We start from the raw sequence: 20,816 nt of genomic DNA on the forward strand, positions 1-20,816 counted from the left end.
TAAGGTCAATTTTATTACTTCTAATTTGAAAGGAAGTATTTGATCAAATATTCAGTCTAAATAATTAGGATGTCCAACATTAAATTCACTTATCTTTTTTACACTGTTTTGCCAAAATAATACCTGTCTATTCCTAATAAAAATTTTGATTAAATTTTCTTAAATGACCCTTGGAGCAGAAGCTGTTTTCTTTCTCAAAGGCTGCAATACGAAATATAGTTGAATAATGATATAAATGGGATTGAACACAATCAAAATAGAATATATTCAATGTTTATTGTTCTGTATACAGTATAAAGGATTATCCTTCAGTCACATTCCAGTCTTTACTGGAGTCAAATATTTTTGAGATTACCATGTTTAATACAATAATATAAATTACTTATAATGTGCAGTAGCTGTACTAAATGATTGCTATTATGTTTCTTTTTGCCTTAAATATGTCCAAACACATCAAATAATGCTTGGCCGAATTCTATTTAGCAGTTAGAGTTAAGGTTTCCTATGCGTCTACTAGTTATATAGACAAAAATAATATTTAATAAATATAATTTGAAATCCTTTTAAAGAATATTGCCATCTGAAAAAATGGAAAAAAAATAATTAAACATTTATGTAATAAACATTGATAACATGACATTAATTTGGTGCATTCAAGAACCATAAATCTAAATGGAACCAATAATTGTTTAAAAATATTTTCTATATTTTTATTATTATGCCTTATTATACTGATTGGCTCATATTTTTTTATATTGGGGCTAGTAATTGCACTCTACAAAGGTTGAAAATGGTGTTATTGTAATAAGACCATTAAAGTGGATAAATAGGTCTAAATAGTAAAAAAAGGTATAAAATGCCATCTAAACTTACTCAAAAGTGCATTACATGGTTATAATAATCAACACTGTTTTAAACAGATAGAGTCCATTAGTGCCACGCGGTCCACATACTCTCTTCACTGTTTTAAACATGTAAATATCATTTATACTGTGTATTTACAACCAGGTGATTTGTCTTCTCAGCTCAAACCAATTAGCCAATCAACAGACATTTTTTTTGTAGCTCAGAATTTATAGTTCCAGGTTTTCAACTCAAAAGCTTTTACTTGAAAATGAAGAAAAGAAACTCGAATTAGATTTTAGAAGTAGCATATTTAGTCGTTGGTGGAATTAATATTTCATTTTTTTGTTACTAAAGGTTATAGAGAATACTTGGAAATTTTTGCTGAGACAAACAATGCATGGTGCACTTAGATTCCAAATAACTTGCATGCACATCTGCATTGAACATTTTCCAGTATCAAATATTGTCTATCAAAGTGGCTAAGATTATAGAGCTAAGAAGGTCATTCCTTAAAGTGATTGAAGATTGCTTGGCTAATATTCAGTGAGGGATTTTGAGCTCTTAGAGTGATTTTACTTGGCACAGGAAACAATATTGTATGATTAATGACTAACAGTCAAAGTAAGTAAAACAAAGCAATGCTTCTATGTACCTATTACATTGACTATTCTTTCATGGGCAAAGGAAAATCTCTGCCTTTAGTCTACAAGTTGGCCAACTGATTTGAAAAATCAGTTTAGCTAAGGGCCAGTTTAGAAAGAAACAATTCTAGTCATGCCAAGGGTATAATTGCCCACATAACCATTCTTGTGCAATATATGCCAACAAAATCTTTAATGAGACAGTTGACATTGACTGGAGTACAGGGCTTAAAATGATGGTACATATGTTGCCAGGTGTGACAAACCGGCCAAATAATATATTAGTTTTAACTCGGCTGTACCTGGTCTCTGGCTTACAATACTCATCAAAATGACCCACGAAGTAAAGATTTGGCAGGACAAGTTCCAATCCTTAAGCCCTGGAGTATTGTAAAATATCTATTAAGCTGTTATAATACCTGTATGTCTATATTTAAAGTCGGCATAATTTACATAAGTCTTAAAGCCACACAACCAAAATTACATCTGGAGTTCACGGTACCCACAACAGTCCATGCATTTTGGTCCTTGTCATAATACTCAATGCTATTTACGACTCTACCACCTACTACATATATAAGGTCATTGACAACAGCTACTCCTAGGCACCGTCGACCATTATTCATACTGGCAACTGAATGGCTCCATGTGTTAGTTACAGCATCGTACACCTCAACACTATTGCTATAAGATTCTCTGTTGTCAGAGCCACCAATAGCATAAAGATAGTCATCAAGCACTGCAACACCTAAGCTCCAGCGGGCAGTTGACATGGGTGCAATGGCCTCCCATCGGTTGTTAACTGAGTCATAGCATTCTGCAGTGTCGAGAGGTGCCCAAAGGTGATCAAGTCCACCGACAGCATACACTTTGCCTCGAAACACAGCAACCCCAGGGTAGTATCTTGCAGATGTCATCAGTGGAAGGGATTCCCATGACATTGTTTCTGGGTCAAACCTCTTGGCACACATGCTACTGTGTCCTCCCAGAACATAGATGTACCCCTCTGACTCACAGACACCTGCCCACTTACACTGGACATCTGGTCCATTGGCAACCTGGATCCAACTGTTGGATATTGGATCATACTTGCCTACCTTGTACCGACTGACTGTATACAGCTCATCATTCACCACAACTACTCTGAAGTAATCCTCTCTAGATACATGTGCAACACTCATACCAGCCACGATTGTCCATTCTAGTGTATCAACATTGAAACACTGAACACTGCTCAGTTTCTGACCATTAGACCATCCCCCAATCACATAGATCTCTTCTGAAGCCATACGAGGCCTGACTCTGAAATTATCAACTTTGGAAGAGGAATTACTCTCAATGAAAGACTGATAAATCCTGGCTTCTCGAATTAACTCTTTACAGACAGTATTCTCGCGTATCAATCTCCTTACAATGTCATTATCCACAAGAAAGTTCAGATTCATCAGAGGAAATCTAATATACTGCATTATGTCGCCAACATAGGCCTTACGGTTGTGGAAGTCGTGGTTTAACCACTGCCACGCAGCGTCAAATACAATTTCTTCTGCTTGCACTTTCAATGTGTCATCCCTGATGAAAGCTCTGAGATCTTGATATGGTAACAATTTGAATTCTTCCTCTTGGAAAACGTTTTGAAAGTTCCATAAAATGAATCGCTTTGCGTGGTCACACAGACCGTCAAGACAGAAGAGTTTGGCGAGAGAATGTAACCCCAAGCAATTGGAAAGCGACATATTCCTTCGTAGAAATGTCTCGCAGTGATCCACAAGGGACTCGAGGCGAAGAACAACGCATACTTTCAAAATATCTTCAACTGTATCGACGTCTATCTTCAAATAAGATGTGTAAAAATAGTCGATCACCGCTCCCAAGGCTTCTGCTGCCATGTCCTTCAGTTGGATACACTCTTCATTTGCCTCCGAGAAACCAGACAGAAACATTGCTCGAAAGTATGGACTACTTGCTGCTAAAATAGCCCTGTGGGCTGTAATAGTTGTCTTCTCAACTACAAGGTTGACATCACAAAGTTCTGTGTTCTTCCTCATGGAGTTTAACACTTCCAAAGTATCTTTCGATAGACAATCGTCGATGATCTCGACCGAACTGGTGTCGCTGTTGAGTTTCGTTACTTGTTCGGAAATTTCTGCGGCCATTTTTAACGATCAAATCCATAGCCGTGCCAGAAGCACAACGACAAATGAAAGTATGTTGGTCCTTTGTGAAGTAATCTTTGTTGTGTCACAAAAGCCGGGTCTTGTTGTCAACAATCCGGGGCCTGGGTTCTAGTCTTGTCTTTGCATTTGAGTCTGAAAATTGAATTCTTTAAGTATATAATATTTTACTTAGCTTTGTGTTTAGAGAATCGAACAGCATTTCTTCCTATTTACTCCCAGCAAAGCCAAGTTATTGATGATTCAGAACTGCGAATAAGCCCGTAACTTTCCAACACGTGATCAGCTTGTGTTGGGTAAGTTCAGTCCATATTATATTGTCTGTGATGGTATTTGACGGTAGGCGAGGGTAAAGAGGATATAGGGGCTATTCAATTACGTAAGGAGCAGCGCGGTGATATCCCTTACGTACACTGGAACATAGTTTAGTGAACACTTAATCTAATAACACCAACATGTTTTGTGCTGGCATGCACTCAGTCCGGCGGATAAGATTTCGCGTGTCAGTAAAGGTTTAACCGGGTCAAGTTAGCGGCTATTACGTACGATCAACGGGCGTAAAATAGGACGGAATTTATCTTCGAATAGTTCACAGGTTAGAATAGGCAAGGTTCCGGTGTTCCGCTCCGGTTACCACCCTAAAAGGTACGACACGGAGCAACCCGGCCTTTTCCAATCCACACCCTCCACCCCCAGGTGTTCTTTTTGGCTGCCGAAAGTGACTGTTCTACCCGGTGGCAAACTTCGTTGTCGTGTTCTTAAAAGGGGTATCAAAGCCGATTAGTTTCTGATAGTAAGCCCAGGTTTATATAGCCTGCCAACAGTTTGTGTTCGGATGCACGCAGACTAAGGTTTATTCCTTAAATTATCGTGTTAAAGGTATGTTGTTAGTAATTGGAGTCTAAAAAAATAAAAAGTACAAAAAAAAAAAAAAAAAAAAAAAAATTTTGCGGCTTCCGTTTCGAAAATAGTAGGAAAGTTGATAGCTGGGCATTTATGTTATCGCGTTGATAATAAAACCAATGGGTTAGTATATATTTAAAAGTGCGGGAGGTCATTTCTTGGATTATACCAAAACTTGTCTTTTCCCGTCCTGTGATGGCCCAGTGCCAAATGGACTAGTGATTAAACCTCCAATTAATGTTGTATAAAGGCGGATAAGTTCCAATAATAGACAAGAGTGGTGTGTTCATGTGTACGAGTTTGTATAACAACACAGCAGTCCACACAACATCCTGCTGAGTTAAAAGAATTAATCTATAAATTTTAAGCGTAGTTCCGTCGAAAAGGGGGTCCTGTCAGAGCATGCACAACTTGATTCCCAGAATATCAGCCCGATACCCGTTGGTCTTTAATCGATTTGCGCATTCCATATCATTCCGTAAAAAAACATCGCTATGAGATTCACATGTTATTAAAAAATAAACTGGTTGGCATTTTATCCCCACGGTTTGAAATCGTGATTGATCACAAGACGATCGTGACTTGCTCACGCCAAGAGCTATTAATGTATGCACTTTACGGGTAGCTTTTCTAGCCCCGATCAATAGTATTCGATTACAAAACGATATATTATGGTTTTCGTCATTTATTGTCGTGGTTATGAGCAACGACTGTCATGCCCCAAATATGAGAGGCGAGTGCACTACCGCTACACCACCTTTAAATTTTATTTTCTAATAGACGTGTCGATGAAAAAAACCTGCAAAAGCCTCTCGTTAAGCCTGGTGCAATGACAATCTGTACTGAGGCAGTATTGTGCAGACTCGCTGTTCTCTAATGGGTTCTTTGCCATAATCTGACTGAATTGTCTGATCCGTGAGAATGAAGGGGAGTGAATGAGAAGTTTCTCGAACAAATAAACATAATAATTAATAAGGATTTCAGAGTTCATTAACTCCAGTCGGATGATAGACTAATTTCAGTAATAATATCATTTCAGCCAGGTATTGATAGCAATAAAACTCTTCAACCGTTTATCCGTTAAACTCATCCGTGCTCTCTCTTAAAGCAATCGTATTATCTGCGCGCTTTTCAAGATATTCGCCTAACAAAGAACCCGCATTCAGACTTGGTATCCATATACATCTACAATGCATTGTGTCTAAATTATGTCTTATCATCTCGGAATATGTGAAATCTTTTACAGAAAATAATTGTCGGAGCCAAAGGTTATTCCAAGAATGAAAAAGTGTTAAAATTATTATTATCATAATTATTATTATTATTATCATTATTTATTATATATATTATATTATTTATTATTATTATATAATCATCGTTTGAGATCTTGAAAGCTGTAATTACATGCATTAGAGGCTCCCGCACTCCTTTTTATAAGAACAACGAAAGTGACTTTCTATTGGACTTTAGCATTAATACTAACCTTGCCGATATTAGATAATTTTAGACTTTTTTATAATGCTTGTTTTTCATTTTGTTTTTTTCTAGTTTTTTGTAAATAGTAACTTTTTCTCTTTAAATTTTCACAAAGTACATAATGTAAATATTCTTTTATTATTATTATTATTTTTTAATGATTTACAAACTTATTATTATTATTACATTATTGTTATTAAAATTTTATAGCCACTCTAAATCTATATGGTTCTTATTATCATAATAATAATAATAATTATTATTATCATTATTATTATTATTATTATCATCATCATCATCATCATCATCATTATTATTACTATTATTATTATTATTATTATTATTATTGTTATTATTATTATTATCATTATTGTACACACTAATGATCCGAGGTCAGTTTATAATGTATCATCGACTACAAACAACACTCGGGATATCATTCCAGCAATTATTGGATCTAGGAATGTCTATTGCTTTTGACTCCGAAAACCTTTTTTGGAATAGGCATATATCATGGTGTCATTCAACAAACGAACTACTCTTTCATCTGTATGCTATTTAAAGAAGATTCCTTGGAAGCTTTGAAATTCATTCAGTCTAACAAAGGGTCTAAAGCCCCGTTTACACTAGCGATTTTTGCGGCGATATTTGCATGCTGCGAATTTTTTGCGATTTTTTCCATAATAAATAATGGTAAAGAATTTACTTGTAAAGTTTTTTCAGGATACAAAGATTTTCCTAGACGAATGTCTCTTTTAAAGGATGACGCAAAAGATTTCATATTTCCGAAAATTGCCACAAAAATCGCCGCAAAAATCGCCACAAAAATCGCCAGCGTAAACGGGGCAAACGAAGCGGGAACTTAACTCCTGAACCAATATTGCAAAAGAATGAATGAATAAACATACGAACGAGCGAAGAGTCCGCAAACATGACCTAAAGGCGCTTCGCTTTTTTTCAGAAATATAAGAAACTCCCCCTGCGGCAAAAATAATGCATTTGAATACATTAGCGGTAAAAACTTGATAACAGTGAGAATGGAAAAAAAAAAAAAAAAAAAAAAAAAGATAAGACTCTAGAATCAAGTTGCACGTTTGGTTGTTCTTGAGTATTAATAAATTGAATGAGAGTTTCAATGACGAGAATATTTTGCAGGCGGATTATTTATTAACTCTCATCAGCTGTAGAGTTATCGAGCGCGTGTTGTTGCCTCACGCAACGGTCGACGATCATTTAACTGGAAGGACTCGTATTGATCTTACTATCGCGCAGTGCCGATCCTTTAAGCTCCAAGCATGGGGGCTTTCTATTTATTCCAGTTTGTATTTTGAAACCTGCTTCAAACATCTCTCATTAACAGTGCTGAATATACACAGCTGCGGCGAATGAAAATATATGATTAAATGATTTATATAGCGCTCCTATTACATGTGGATCATATGGATATGTGATCTAAGGTCCCATGTATACCGTTACCGTTCACATACTAAATGTTCAGAAAAAGGCGGGCCGATACAACCGATTAAAACTGACATTTTATAAACAAACAAAACAAAAACAAAAACAAAAACAAAAACAAAAACGAAAACGAAAACGAAAACGAAAACGAAAACGAAAACGAAAACGAAAACGAAAACGAACGAAACGAAAACGAAAACGAAAACGAAAACGAAACGAAAACGAAAACGAAAACGAAAACGAAAACGAACGAAAACGAAAACGAAAACGAAAACGAAAACGAAAACGAAACGAAAACTAAAACGAAAACGAAAACGAAAACGAAAACGAAAACGAAAACGAAAACGAAAACGAAAACGAAAACGAAAACGAAAACGAAAACGAAAACGAAAACAAAAAAACAAAAAACAAAAAAAACACGGAAAATATTCAAATCGTACGAAAAGAAAAGGAAAAAACAAATAAGAGGAAGAGTTATAAAATATTACTTGAACAAGCTGAAAGACGATAAAAACTGAGTATACGTACGATTACCAATAATACCGGGGAAAAATAAAAAATAAATAAAAAAAATTACAAAATGGACGGCAAAGGAAACAAAAGCACACCGTTTACTTCGGTGTTTAGTTCTTCAGTTTCCTTTGTCGATTTGGAAATTAGTTCTTAAGGTTATTTAGCTCTAAAGGAAGTGCATTAAAAAGGTTTAATGCCGTTTTACAGGATTCAATCAGGGGTTGATGGAGCATCAAGAGCATCTTCTGTATACATATTGTGAAATCTAGTTGGCACCTTTTGGAGTGCATTCACAAACTAAATCACCTCAAGGTAAGACCCTATGTCTTCATTTGGCCTCTTAATGGAAGGGAAAGAACGTGCTTATATGTTCTGCTAGTTAGCTCATATTGTTTCATTGTGAATAACCAGTCCTTTTCAGGGGCGGATCCAGCCAAAAATAAAAGAGAATGACACTACAAAAAAAAAAAAAAAAAAAAAAAAAAAAAAAAAAAACAAAAAAAAAAAAACAAAAAAAAAAAAATCAAAAATTGAAAAAATATATATATACTTTCTATTCCACTTCAAGAAACATAACCAACGTTCTGAAAGGGGTGGGGGGCTTTATCTCTTGCACCCCCTGGATCCGCCCCTGAAAAGGACTCGCAAATCCTTTAGTATCCAGTCCTATAAGTAAAGATGCATATACTAATATTCATTTTAAATTCAATTATTTTTGAGAACACGGGAATGAAAAAAGCGTAATTGATTTTAATGTAGAGCAGTGCTAGTAATACAATTAATGAATATCATAGCTGGCTAATAATGTGCTTAAATTAGTATAATACAACCGCTTCTGAATATTGTACTTCAGAGAAAACTGCGTGTTTTTAGTTGTTTCTGATTGGCTACTTAGAGTGCTGTAGACGTTCATTTTAGCACGTTCGCATTATCTCTAAAAAAATATTGAAATAAACTCCCGACTGTAGTTTAACTTGAATCTGCGTATCAGGTTTACTGGCAACCAACTGCAAACTACTTGTATAAACAAAACTAAGTAAATCAACTTAGTAAACGAGTAAATCTAGAACTTTGTGGGCAAACTTTAGGATTTGATAGTCGTCTAGCACAAATATGTGCAATAGTAGAGGACGACTTGGCAAACTTATTTAAAAAAAAAATGAATTCATGATTTCGGTTGAAAATGGAAATGAAAATTGAAAATGCCTACAATACAGCTAACCACAATTCATATCTGTAAGGGTTCCCTCGCCGGTATTTCGACTTTTCTATGGTAACGAAATCTTCAGATCTCCCGTTGCCAATATTCTGTCGTCGGCTTGTGTAAACTACAATCTCAGGAAGATCACAGTGTCTGACAGTGTTATTTTCCATGATGTAGCCATGTAGCCGCCATTTATATCATTACAGCAGACGATCTCTTTTTGTTCCTGACATTTTCCAATTCTTTTATCTGACAATTTCCCGCCTCTTTTTATGCTTTGTTTGACCGCGTCCACTTTAGTTCTGTCGTTCAAAGATACAATCGTGATCACATCGTTGTTTTAGTTAAAATCTTTATCCTTTCTTCCTTCCTTCCTTTCTTTCTTTCTTTCTTTCTTTCTTTCTTTCTTTCTTTCTTTCTTTCTTTCTTTCTTTCTTTCTTCAAGAATAATAACAAAAAGCAGCTACGATGTCAGATCTAGTGATATTTTAACTTCTTTAGGCTGGAAAAGCTTACAAAGAAGAAGAAAGGAGCATAAAGCAATAATGATGTTTAAGACTTTAAATGCACTTGCACCAAAATCTGTAAGGGAACTCTTTTATTTTCAAGAAAATACCTACGATCTTCGTGGTAGAGAGAAGTGCTTAAAGTTACCGAAACCCAGCACTGAGTTTTTAAAAAGAGCTCTCTCTTATGACGGTGCAAAAGTGTGGAACTCATTACCCCAAAGTGTCAGACTGTCCAATAATTTAAAATCTTTTAAGAGGAATCTTTCGTCTGTTGGTCCTTAACACTTTAATTACTATAATATTTTTGGGGGGTAGATGAGAATTTATTTCATAATTCTGTCTATATATTCTTAACGTTATTATTAATTTTTTATACATATTACCTATGAACTCGGTTTTCATGAAAACCAATTTGTACATTGATGAAATTTCCCGAGATTAAATAAAAGACATCTCTTTCTTTCTCTGGCGGGCGGGGGGGGGGGGAGAGAGAGGGGGGGAGCGGGAGGGAGGGGCGGGGGAGGGGGGGGCGGGAGGGAGGGCGGGAGGGAGGGAGGGGAGTGGGACGGGGAGGGAGTGCAGGGAGGGAGGGCGGGAGGGAGGGAGCGGGGGGGGCGAGGGGAGGAGGGAGGGCGGGAGGGAGGGAGGAGGCGGGTCGATGGGGGGCGGGTTTTGCTAGAGGCGCGGTCGGCGGGGGGAGTCTAGTTCTTTTCTAGTCTTTCGGTCTTCTTTTTTCTATCTTCTTTCTCTTTTTTCTCTCTTTTTTTCTCTCTTTCTCTCTCTCTCTCTCTCTCTCTTTCTTTCTTTCTTTCTTTCTTTCTTTCTTTCTCATTCCTATTTTTTAACACTTTCTCAGAACTGTCACCCTAAATGACTCTCGAAATAAAGTATCAATGATCCCTAATAAGTCATGGTATTTCACGGGATTTGAACTCTATCATATTGGTCTATGAAAACCAATACCCATGGCAAGTTCTTAAATTAAGGAGTAAAAATCTAAATATTTATGTAAAGAGCTCGTATCATTCCTAGAAATGCATAATGAAAAGAGTTTTATCGATAACTTCGGATTTAGGGTTTAATTCCTCGAATCTTGAGCTTAAATATATTTATGGAACATTCTAGTTGAGTTGACTATCATTGCATATATACTTGAACTACTACAGATTGAGGACTGGCGCGCTCAAACGCATCTGTATGTCTGTATGTGTTATCGTCGACATAGAAGTTGGCGGTATTCAAGATTTTGTTGAACAGGCTGCGTGTGGAAAAGAACCCTTTTCATATTAAATTTCATGCTATTAAGAAACACTTTGGAAAAACTATGATTTGAAAGTGTAGATTTATTTTATTTTATTTTATCAGCAAGAGAAAAAGAAAGATGGGCCAAAACCTGATGATAAAATTCGTACTTACTTTCCTTTCTTGTCGCCATCTGTCGGGTTTAGCTTAAGTTTTTATCTTGCCTCAAGGGTTCCCATACATTTATTAAGACTTTTGTTTCTTTATTCTTAGTTCCTTCAAGATGCACTATTGCGGAAATTGAAGCGAATGAGCGCAAAATTTTTCACAATAAACTTATTGGGAAATCTGTTTCATCTGGAAAATCGAAAAACGATGTCTTCAGGGACGTATTTACAAAGCTTTTTCTGTTAATGGATCCACGTATTTTTATCAGTGTTCATCAGATATTGTTGTATTGGTTTGTGATAATATTAAACAAAAATGACTCCATAAATTAGTTAAAAAACATAGTTTCCGGGAAAAAAAGTCGATTCCCGTCGAAGAAAAGAGATAGAATGAAATTTACTATCAAACGATTTCAAGTTATCGAAAAACGGTTGCTATGATAACTGTTGTCATAGCTACACGATCCAAAGATCTCTCCTGAAAAACACGCCATATTTCTTTTGAACGAATGCTACAAACTTGATTGATATGATAAAACTTCTAAGGCTATTCCGGAGCCTTGAGCTAGGGAAAAAAGGTGAATCTTATCATGCATGCTGACCCGAAGAAAATCGCCTAGATTTGAAGACAGCATCTGAGGTCGCATTTCAAAGCAGAATAGAAGGTTATTATCGGAGGTGTTGTGAGAAGATTTATCTAATTATGACTATTTCATAAGTAAATGGCAAAGTAGGTTCTCTTAGAGCGCATGAGTACTCGCATGGAGTGCCAGTTTCTATTGAATTTTTGCACTAGTAAATTCGGCCCCGGAAGCTTCGGCACTTGCCCACATTCACGAAGTTATATCTCATTTTCACGACTTGTCCTGTAAACATCAGTGTGCTAAAATCTGTTTCAGTTTTCATTCTACGTTTGACTCTGTCATGTGTTTACTTAACTTTTGATTTTATGCACTTCCGTATCATTGGAATTATATAATATTACAATATTAGACCACAGCTAGTTGCTGTTTATTTTGTTAGACCGATTTGTTCAAGCTTCAAAGAACTGAATGGCAGCTTCTCTGCGTGACTTCAGGATCCATTTTATTATTTTCCTTTATCAGTTATTCTTTTTCTTGTAAACAACTTACCCAACATCGGCAAATTGAACAAAAGTGTTGTTTTGTTGGAATAAAATTGTCTTTTTCGCGGTTCACGTTTGAAGTCTTAAGTTAATTTTCTTTGCATCTAGCTTTAAATTTTTGTTTTTACTTCGACATATCAATAAGCAAGGGTTTTCGAAATTGAGGTATAATATGTGATTAATGAGATTTTTAGAATTCTCCAATCCTTAAAAGTCAATTTGTAAGTGAAACAATGATTTTGGTTGCTTTGAAATCGCATCCAAATAATTATTGGCAGGCTTCGAGAAGGTACCACGCTTGTCGTGACTCACTGTAGTAAACATCATTTCAAGATGAACTGAATCTACTGTAAGCATGTTTGGTTTTTATTGGTCAGGTTTGTAAGGCCTCGATAATAAGACACAGAAGTCAGGATAGAACCTTGAAGTGCTTGCTAAGTGGATTTTTCTTCCCATCGCACACAAAATCAATAGATCTATATTCAAAGTATTTTGGCCACTAAAAGTCCCCTCTTCAGAATCGATCAAAAACAGTGACTTAACCTCCCCAGCGAAGCTAAAGGAGAATCAATTATTGATGGCTACTCTGAGCATCGTTAAAAGGTTTGAATTGTTTTTCCTCTCTAGCGTAAAATAATCCCCTTAGTTGACAAAAAGATTTCAACATGAAAAATGAAAAAAATCCATCAAACGACATCCATCCATCAAGGCTTGCGCAACTTACCGCTTGCCTTCGTCAAAACATTGAATTCAATTTTGGAAGGGAAAAAAAAAACACAAAAATTGCCGGAAACAGTTAATCTTTTAATTGTTGAAATCGATTTAAAAAGAGAAACGGTATAACAAAAGAATGAGATCCACAAAATTGACAGTTCCTGCCGAGGAGGCTCTTCAATATGTCGACTCGCCACCACTTTGATTAGTTAAATGGTCACGTGACAGGTGATTAACGCTTAAGCGGCATTTGCTTACAAACCAGTACAGTTCAATTCTAGAACATTTTCCTGTTAGGATTCCCTGGAGTTGTCGATCTGTGAGCGGTCCTCCTCGACGATCCCCCATGCACGTCATTATCCCATCGATAGTCAGGTATTTAAGACAAGTCGGCGAGTTCGTATAGTAAACAGCTTTTGGCATAGATGTGGGCGCACCACCAACATTTTCTCGAAAAATCGAGTTGAAATCATTAACTGTATACAAGATCAGACAGCAGAGGGTATTTAAGTGATATATAGTAAGCCGTCAAGGGAATAGGCACATTGCTGACCACGTAGTACTTATCGAGCTCGCTCTCTCTCTCTCTCTCTCTCTCTCTCTCTCTCTCTCTCTCTCTCTACCGCTCTACGTCCATCGTTATGGAAGTAAATCCCAAGAGAACCTAACACGGGTAAGAACAAATCAAGAACTTTTAACGCTAAGTATCGTCTGCCTCATTTCCACAGCACACGGATCTATCAGAAAAAGACAATTTGAAGATAGTAAAAACCTGACTTGAATATCTACACTCAACGCTTTCAAACTAGAACTGAAGAAAGTGACGTTTAACGATAAAACTATCTCTCAGCAAGAAATGAATGACACTAACGGTACGACACTAGTAGCGAACACCATCGAACATGAAGTCATTAAGGTGGTTTTCATTCTGGCTCTGTTATTTGGACTTGCTGGACATGGCTTGGTGTTACTAGTGGTGATCGGTAAAGGAACTCGACGAACAGCCAGCGATATGTTCATACTGAATCTCTCAGTATCAGACCTTGCATTTCTCATTCTCTCCCTAGCTATCAATAAAAGTATGTATGGTGGAACGTTCGAGTATTCCTTGTTCTACTGCAAGTTTGTGTGGCCAATGGTCACCGTCACTTTCTTTGCTAGTGTTTTTACGCTTACTTCCATGGCCCTTCACCGATGCTATGGCGTTCTGCTGCCGCTCAAAGAGAACCTAACAGCAAAACAAGCCATGCTGTGGGCAGGTTGTATATGGGTGATGTCGTTAGCAACAACTCTGCCATTGATCGTTATCACAGATCTAAATGAGAAAAAGTTTTGCAACGAGACATGGAGTGAATCAAGCTCGAAGACTTACACCGTCTTGTTGCTTCTTCTCCAGTACCTCATTCCTCTTTTCATCATCGCACTTGCCTACATACAGATCGTTCGTTGCTTAAGGCACAGGAAAATACCTGGTACCTTGCTAGACAAATACGGGCAAGTTGTTTCACAATCTGCACGCAGAGAAAACATTCAAATCATTAAAACTGTCGCTGTTATCGTCATTCTCTTCGCGGTCTGTATGTTTCCCCACCAATTGGCAGCCGTGCTGTTCTACTTTGGCAATGATGCACAAAAACAACAAGGTTTGTCTCTCATGAATTATTCGACGATTTTCCAATACATCCATAGCTGCCTTAATCCCATAGTTTATGGCATCATCACCCACCAATTTCGCAAGGAGTACAAAAAATACCTTCTGATGTTGGTTTGCTGCTGCAGATATAAAAGATTTACGAATTACAGGGCCGGCAGTTACACCAAATCAAGATCGACCTTAAAGTCCACCTTTAAGAAGCATGACACCGAGCAGAATATGCAAAACGCCAGTTCTTTTAGCCTCATTAAAAACAAGCCTAGAAAGTCCGATGAAACTGAGGGTTCGCAAGTCATCGAGGATACCAAGATTTAAGTGGGTATTACACTTCACCCTATAAACCTTTCTCCAAGAGGGTGCATACTACTGAAGACGAGTACGAATATATATTTAAATGTAGATGACCCATGAGGAATTATTGAGGTAACATAATTTAGCAGCATTAGTGCTGCAGATACCCTACCCCATATAGAGGGTGGAACTAAATACAACACGACCAAGCGGTGTTCTATGTGTGATATGTACAAACACCATAAAGAAATACAGACAAAAACCGAGCTATTTGTGTGCTGTATATACTGAGAGAGTGGCATGCCCCATACCAGGGAGTGGAACTTATTAATAATATATTATAACTGAATACGCTAGCTGTGCGCTGTATGTTCCAGAGATGTCCCGTTGGCATCAACAAGACAACGACATGTACTAGCTGAGTAGCTAGTAAAGATACCGGAGACATGCCCTGTAGGGATAATACATCAGCAGACAGCAAGATCTAGCCGAGTGCCGTAAGCACCGGAGACACACTATGACAATGTGAGAGCGATTTGGCGACAACATAATTTAAGTTATTTTAGTCCGACTGGATGTTTACAAAATAATCCAATTTTCTTCTTATTCGTTCAAGGAAATAATTATCTCTGGCCCTAAAGTAGGCCATCAAATATCACTATCTACAGCGCAAAGCTACTGAGGTACGACATTCAAGTTTCCTTTTTTTCAGTAGGCACACCATTTTTTTTTCAGTCATAATTCGCCCTTTAAACATCAAATATATTACATCAGCACTCAAAACCATGTTTCATGGCCTCAAAATGTCATACTTTTATATGTCATTAATTTAAAACTCGTAAATACTTAGTTCTCTCTTGAAGTTCAGTTAGTGTGTCGATATAAATCATATGCTGTTCTTTCGGCTGTTTACTATGATTTATGTAATCAGCTCATCTGGGAAAAAGAACTCTCTACTGTATTTGCCCACATTTAGGGCAAACCTCAGATAACAGTGAAGAGGTATGCTTTTGATTTAGATGTCACCCGACACTCTCCTAGATGCAGGTGGACTTAAATACACACACGTACTCAAGAGTCTTCACTTGTCATATAAAAACAAATAGAAAAATGCACTACTTAGGACGAAAATAGCCGGGGAAAAAATCACATTTTCTTAAGAAACAAGTCTGAGCCTATAGGCTTTTTTTATTGTCATTAGTGAAGAGCGGTGTCGCCATCAATCGAAAAAAGAAATGGTTTAATGCTTTCAAAGGGTAAATCCTCAAAACACGTACTGAGGCTGAGTAAGTCCGGTCCAAAAGACTGGTAAATGGGTCAGGAAGATTGTAAATAGAAAAATCAGATCTCTATTTATCCTTGCTTTGTTTTGTTTGACAAAGAGGAGACAAATGCTAATGAATGAAAAGCATACCTCCCACACTTAACCATAATTAAGAAGAAAAACAGCAACGCTGAGATATATATATTCATATTTAAAGATATTGAAATAATTAGTATATAAGAAATGTAGAAATCAATGAAATTCAGTACCTGAACAAGTTTATTTCAATGTTCTGTATATAGCTACAGCGTGTCTCGTATCTAAGCCAAACCTGATTTAGCCCAGATATAGACCTTGAAAAAGTCAATGTAGTTTATTTCAATGCTAGCTTAACATATAGCTATTGTGTGTCTTGCATTGTATCTTACCATACCGATTAGCCAAAAAATAGACTTTCTTGATATATTGGGTTAAAATGTACTGTAAAATGATGTACATAATGAAAGTGTAATCAGATATGTACGTGCTAAGCTTGCTAAGAATCCAAGCAAATCCCGAGACCGTCACTTAAGAGGGGTTATTGACTGTCAAGTAGGATTTGACTCTGACAATGATAAACCATGAAATTAGGCTTTATTGTATACAGAGATGCACAAAATAATCAAATATATAAACACTGAAGGCAACTATTTACATATGTATAATAATATTAGTAGTCACAATCCTGTAGATGGTACAACTGGGCAGGTGCAATGTAATCATTTACATCAAAAAATTAAGAAGTAAAAACAGTCCTTGTAAAGACCTTATGTCATTGGTTTGCAAGATACTGCGAATCAGCTATTAAGATATTAAGACAATATAACATGGACAAGATATTTGATTGTTAATAAATATTAATAGTGTTGTAGTTCCTGTATAATATTCACAGAAGAGAAAAAAAACAGTCCCTTAATCCGTCTTTATTAAATAGTCTATTATAAAGATAATATTTACAGTTGGTGATTCTGTGTGTGAATTAAAATCTACTATTGACAAAAGCTAAAACAGTCGTTGTTAATCTTTCTTTATTAAAGAAAACTGGATATGTGAGCCAGGGCGTCTTGTACTGTTAACCACCACACTTCAAAACCTTACAAAAAATGAAGTGAATTGCCTAGAACTGTGCCCTATAAATGAACGCGTGTGTACTTGTGGCTTGGGCCACGAAAACTGTATGGCACTTGCTCGTCAAAGACTCTCACTAATTGAGGAATTGTTGTTTCTAAGTTTATTATTTTCCTTTTTTGGAGTCATTAGATATAATAAAATTAAGTTTTAAATGGTTTAAGACCACCCGTTTTTTTTATTGAATGAAGGGGACTTTTTACCATCAGCTTTCGTTTTACCTTTTGGCATACTTTATTTACTACTTCAGTTGGCATTTGGATACAGAAAATCCAAGGATCTTAGTAACTGAATTTATCAGTCTCCAAATATTACAATCTAAATCTGAATTTGGCCTTTCCGTCTTTGAGATGAAATTCATCAGATACAATACAATATGATAGAAATCTTTTCTTTGTAATCTTTCCCCCTTTACAATTTTTTGCTCTCTTTTCTTTATTTCCGTCCTCAGTAATCTTTTGCAAATGATTCTTTTTATTCGATTTCTCCTTTCCATTTATTCATTTTCCATATCTGCTTGACCTTAAAATTAGATCATCGTATAAACCAAAAGCAATAAAGTTTACATCCAAAACTGATGTTAATCGCCCTCTGGGCTATTGTCTTTCACTCATGTTCCCCCTCTCTTTAACATAACATCCCTTTTTTAATCAAATTAATGGATCAACAGGAACCAAACAAACTCGGCACCTTACCAAGCCACACAACTGCAGTCATACAATAATAACAAGATAATATAAACATCTTGGATAATAAGAGTCCTAAGGATTCTAATCCTACGACAATCGTAGAATATTTTAAAAAATAGAGCTAAAAGAAAAAAGATAAATAGATAGCTAGTGTTTTTTTTTAACTTCAAACGAAAAATGTCCGCGATATTTATCATCTGTGAAAAGAGTCGTGATTGTCCTGAGGATTTGTGATTTCTTCCCAGTCGTGCTGAGTGTCACACACCGCAACGGAAGATATGCAAAAGCTTTAAATAAAACCTAATGAACTTGTCGTCATCTGTATTGAGTACTACTAAAACATATTTGGTGGACCTGACCACTCTTAACCTGCCCACCACTTTTATATATATTGTCTTATACGAATTCTAGATCTAAAAAACCAATGGAAAACATTTATACTTTTGAATGTTCTTTTTTATTCATAGCTGTGTGATCATACTCTGTGCCCATGAAGAAGTCATAAATCTTACCGCCCACTTCTATCAGCCTTAACTTAAACTAAATTAATCGTGGAACTTCATGACGTCACTGGAGTATGTCCAAATTCACGCAATTCTATTTTAATCTTTAGATACGACGGCTTATAAGCTGAAATCGCTGCATTAACACTCTTAACATGTCTTATGGTCTCTTATTGGTAATGTAAGTGCTTGGGACTTATCTATCTAAAATCCATGCGATAAAACATCCTTGCAGATTGTATTTTCCGCCACTATTCCTGTTTCCAGTCAATAAGGCTGTATTTAGGCCCGTAGCGCTATTCATGACATCATTAATTTCTACTTATCTACACTAAAAAGATACGGAAGTAAAGAATTATGTTATATATAGCGCATCTAAGGATACTATTTCTTTCTGACTGACGAAGAGAAGCGCACGTCGAAGGATAGTTTAGATATTGATTGTAGAAAAACGATTCACCGACATGACATTAATGTAACAATAGACTTGTCATGAAGTCTACAATGATTGATCTGCGCGTAAAGTCCACCGACAAATTTTAATTTCATTTTTGAGTGTGCTATATTTATTGCACTTTTTCTCTTTAAGTATGAGACTAGCATTGAGGCTGTGATTTAATGCACGACACAGGAACAGGTTTTTGTCTTAATAATATTGGTATATAATTAAAGCTGACCAACGCCCATCCTTAGTACAATGGGTAATGGTGCCGTAATGGTATTCAACATTTGGTCAATGCGGTTTCAAGTAAACTAAACTCCCCAAACCAGTAGCACATTCCCAATGTACGTAAGATAAAATACTAGATTCTTACTCTCCTGGATAAATAAAATCCATTGTTTTGTCTTCCAAATTGAACTTCCATGTGGAAAAGGAGTCTAAAAACTGAAGTCTTTTGTCTGACAAGAGTGTCATTTGTAAGAATGGTGCTTATTCGCAATCCTGCTTGGATTGTCAGGATTAAACCCAACTTAAAACCACTTGATCTTTATTTCGGGTGCTATTGACCTGTTTTCAAGAAACATCATTCTGGCAGCGTCTGTGATATAAATTTACGCGGGCTTTCTCAACTTACGTCTCCTCCGTCCAGTATAAGGTCTTGAATATTGAACACGTTATTTTCATGGGCATGATGTTATACATATCTCAAAAAGGGCAAACAATATTTTCAAAAACACACATCTTCATATGTGTCTTTGCAATGCCGACCTCAATACGATACTTGCAACTACGGTATGTACTATCGGAACCGGGTAATTTTTAAAAGTACCTATAGGTATACATTTGTCAATGTTAGACTATTCTTGATTAAATCTTAGAGCCGTGTCCAACCGTCTACAAGTGGCCGTGTGCGGCGGAAACCAGTTGACGCCATTCTTCTTTAAACAGGATGCTTTAGAGGAGAAACTGTTAAAACAGAGACAATTGAAATAAGTGGCGCTCTTCGTATCAAGGGAAACGACTTCTCAATCCTTTGATAATCAAAGTTTTTATTTTTGAAAATCATTCAGCCTCGGGATTTTGTCATGTTGTGTACATTCAGAACAGATTATTAGATAATGAAGAAAACGATCAAAACGAATAACTTCCTGCAGGACACGAGATAAGAGATTCAATTGCTATTATGAAACACTATCTATTTTGTTTTTCTTTCTCAATGATATTTACATCATTAACTTCCAGATTGAGCATAAGCGAGTCGGATTAAAAAAGTTGCCGAGCAATGGTCTGGGTACGAGATGCGCGGGCAAAGAACTTACGTTTCTATTACGTCATAAATAGTTACGTTATAGCAGTTAACTCATGTTTACTGACAAAAACGTCTTAGCCAAGAAAATATGGAAAGATTTTGGGTTTGTCTAGTTTTTTTATTTATATTAACAGAAGGTAAGCTATACGTAGCCAATAGCCATTTTGCAACAAGCAGTCACGTGCTGATATATGACTTTAATAACGAATCAATTCAGCTCCAAGGTCCCTTGGGAAACGCTCCGCTGGATTGCATAAACAAACTTTAAACTGCTTCGTTTCTTGAAATCGAAAGCATCTTATAAGGGGAAAAGGGTATTTTTGAAAAGGTTTTTTGAAACCTTTAAATAAAGGAAGTCCGAATGTTTTTACCATCCAGTAACAATCATGTGTTAATCTATTGCAAAAAACCTATTTCTCTACCAGATAGAATTAGACTATGATTTGCTCGCACTTAATTAATGTACATGTGTTGATTGGCTGTGCAATACTTTTTGCACTAAACACAGGTACAGTGTCGTGTAA

At 36.3% G+C, this 20,816-nt stretch overlaps 2 protein-coding genes across 3 annotated transcripts; one reads left to right on the forward strand and one right to left on the reverse strand.

Annotated features, from left to right (window-relative positions):
* Nucleotides 1–257: 257 nt before the first annotated feature.
* Nucleotides 258–7,490, reverse strand: LOC116297082 (kelch-like protein 20). Of its 2 annotated transcripts, XM_089037396.1 has the most exons (2): nt 7,467–7,490; nt 258–3,646 (listed from the first exon to the last, which is right to left on the reverse strand). In XM_089037396.1, the coding sequence occupies exon 2, from the start codon at nt 3,641–3,643 to the stop codon at nt 1,937–1,939; it is 1,707 nt and encodes a 568-aa protein (XP_088893522.1). In that variant the 5' UTR covers nt 3,644–3,646; nt 7,467–7,490; the 3' UTR covers nt 258–1,936. The 2 variants fall into 2 exon arrangements, with proteins under 2 accessions (XP_088893522.1, XP_031561091.2); XM_031705231.2 differs by lacking the exon at nt 7,467–7,490 and having other exon boundaries at nt 258–4,054.
* Nucleotides 7,491–13,235: 5,745 nt separating this feature from the next.
* On the forward strand, nt 13,236–17,512 carry LOC116297088 (galanin receptor 2a-like). Its single transcript, XM_031705240.2, has one exon. It carries the CDS (start codon nt 13,830–13,832, stop codon nt 14,940–14,942), a length of 1,113 nt encoding a protein of 370 aa, XP_031561100.1. The 5' UTR covers nt 13,236–13,829; the 3' UTR covers nt 14,943–17,512.
* The last annotated feature ends 3,304 nt before the right edge of the window (nt 17,513–20,816 follow it).

The sequence above is a fragment of the Actinia tenebrosa genome, unplaced genomic scaffold, assembly GCF_029948245.1.
Source record: "Actinia tenebrosa isolate PJP-AT-01 unplaced genomic scaffold, QUT_ActTen_1.0 PGA_scaffold5__44_contigs__length_20552954, whole genome shotgun sequence".
Classification (NCBI taxonomy): domain Eukaryota; kingdom Metazoa; phylum Cnidaria; class Anthozoa; order Actiniaria; family Actiniidae; genus Actinia; species Actinia tenebrosa.

What these genes read in the sequence shown, in the direction of transcription:
- LOC116297082 (XM_089037396.1), bottom strand. Translation starts at nt 3,643, where the DNA reads ATGGCCGCAGAAATTTCCGAACAAGTAACGAAACTCAACAGCGACACC.
- LOC116297088 (XM_031705240.2), top strand. Translation starts at nt 13,830, where the DNA reads ATGAATGACACTAACGGTACGACACTAGTAGCGAACACCATCGAACAT.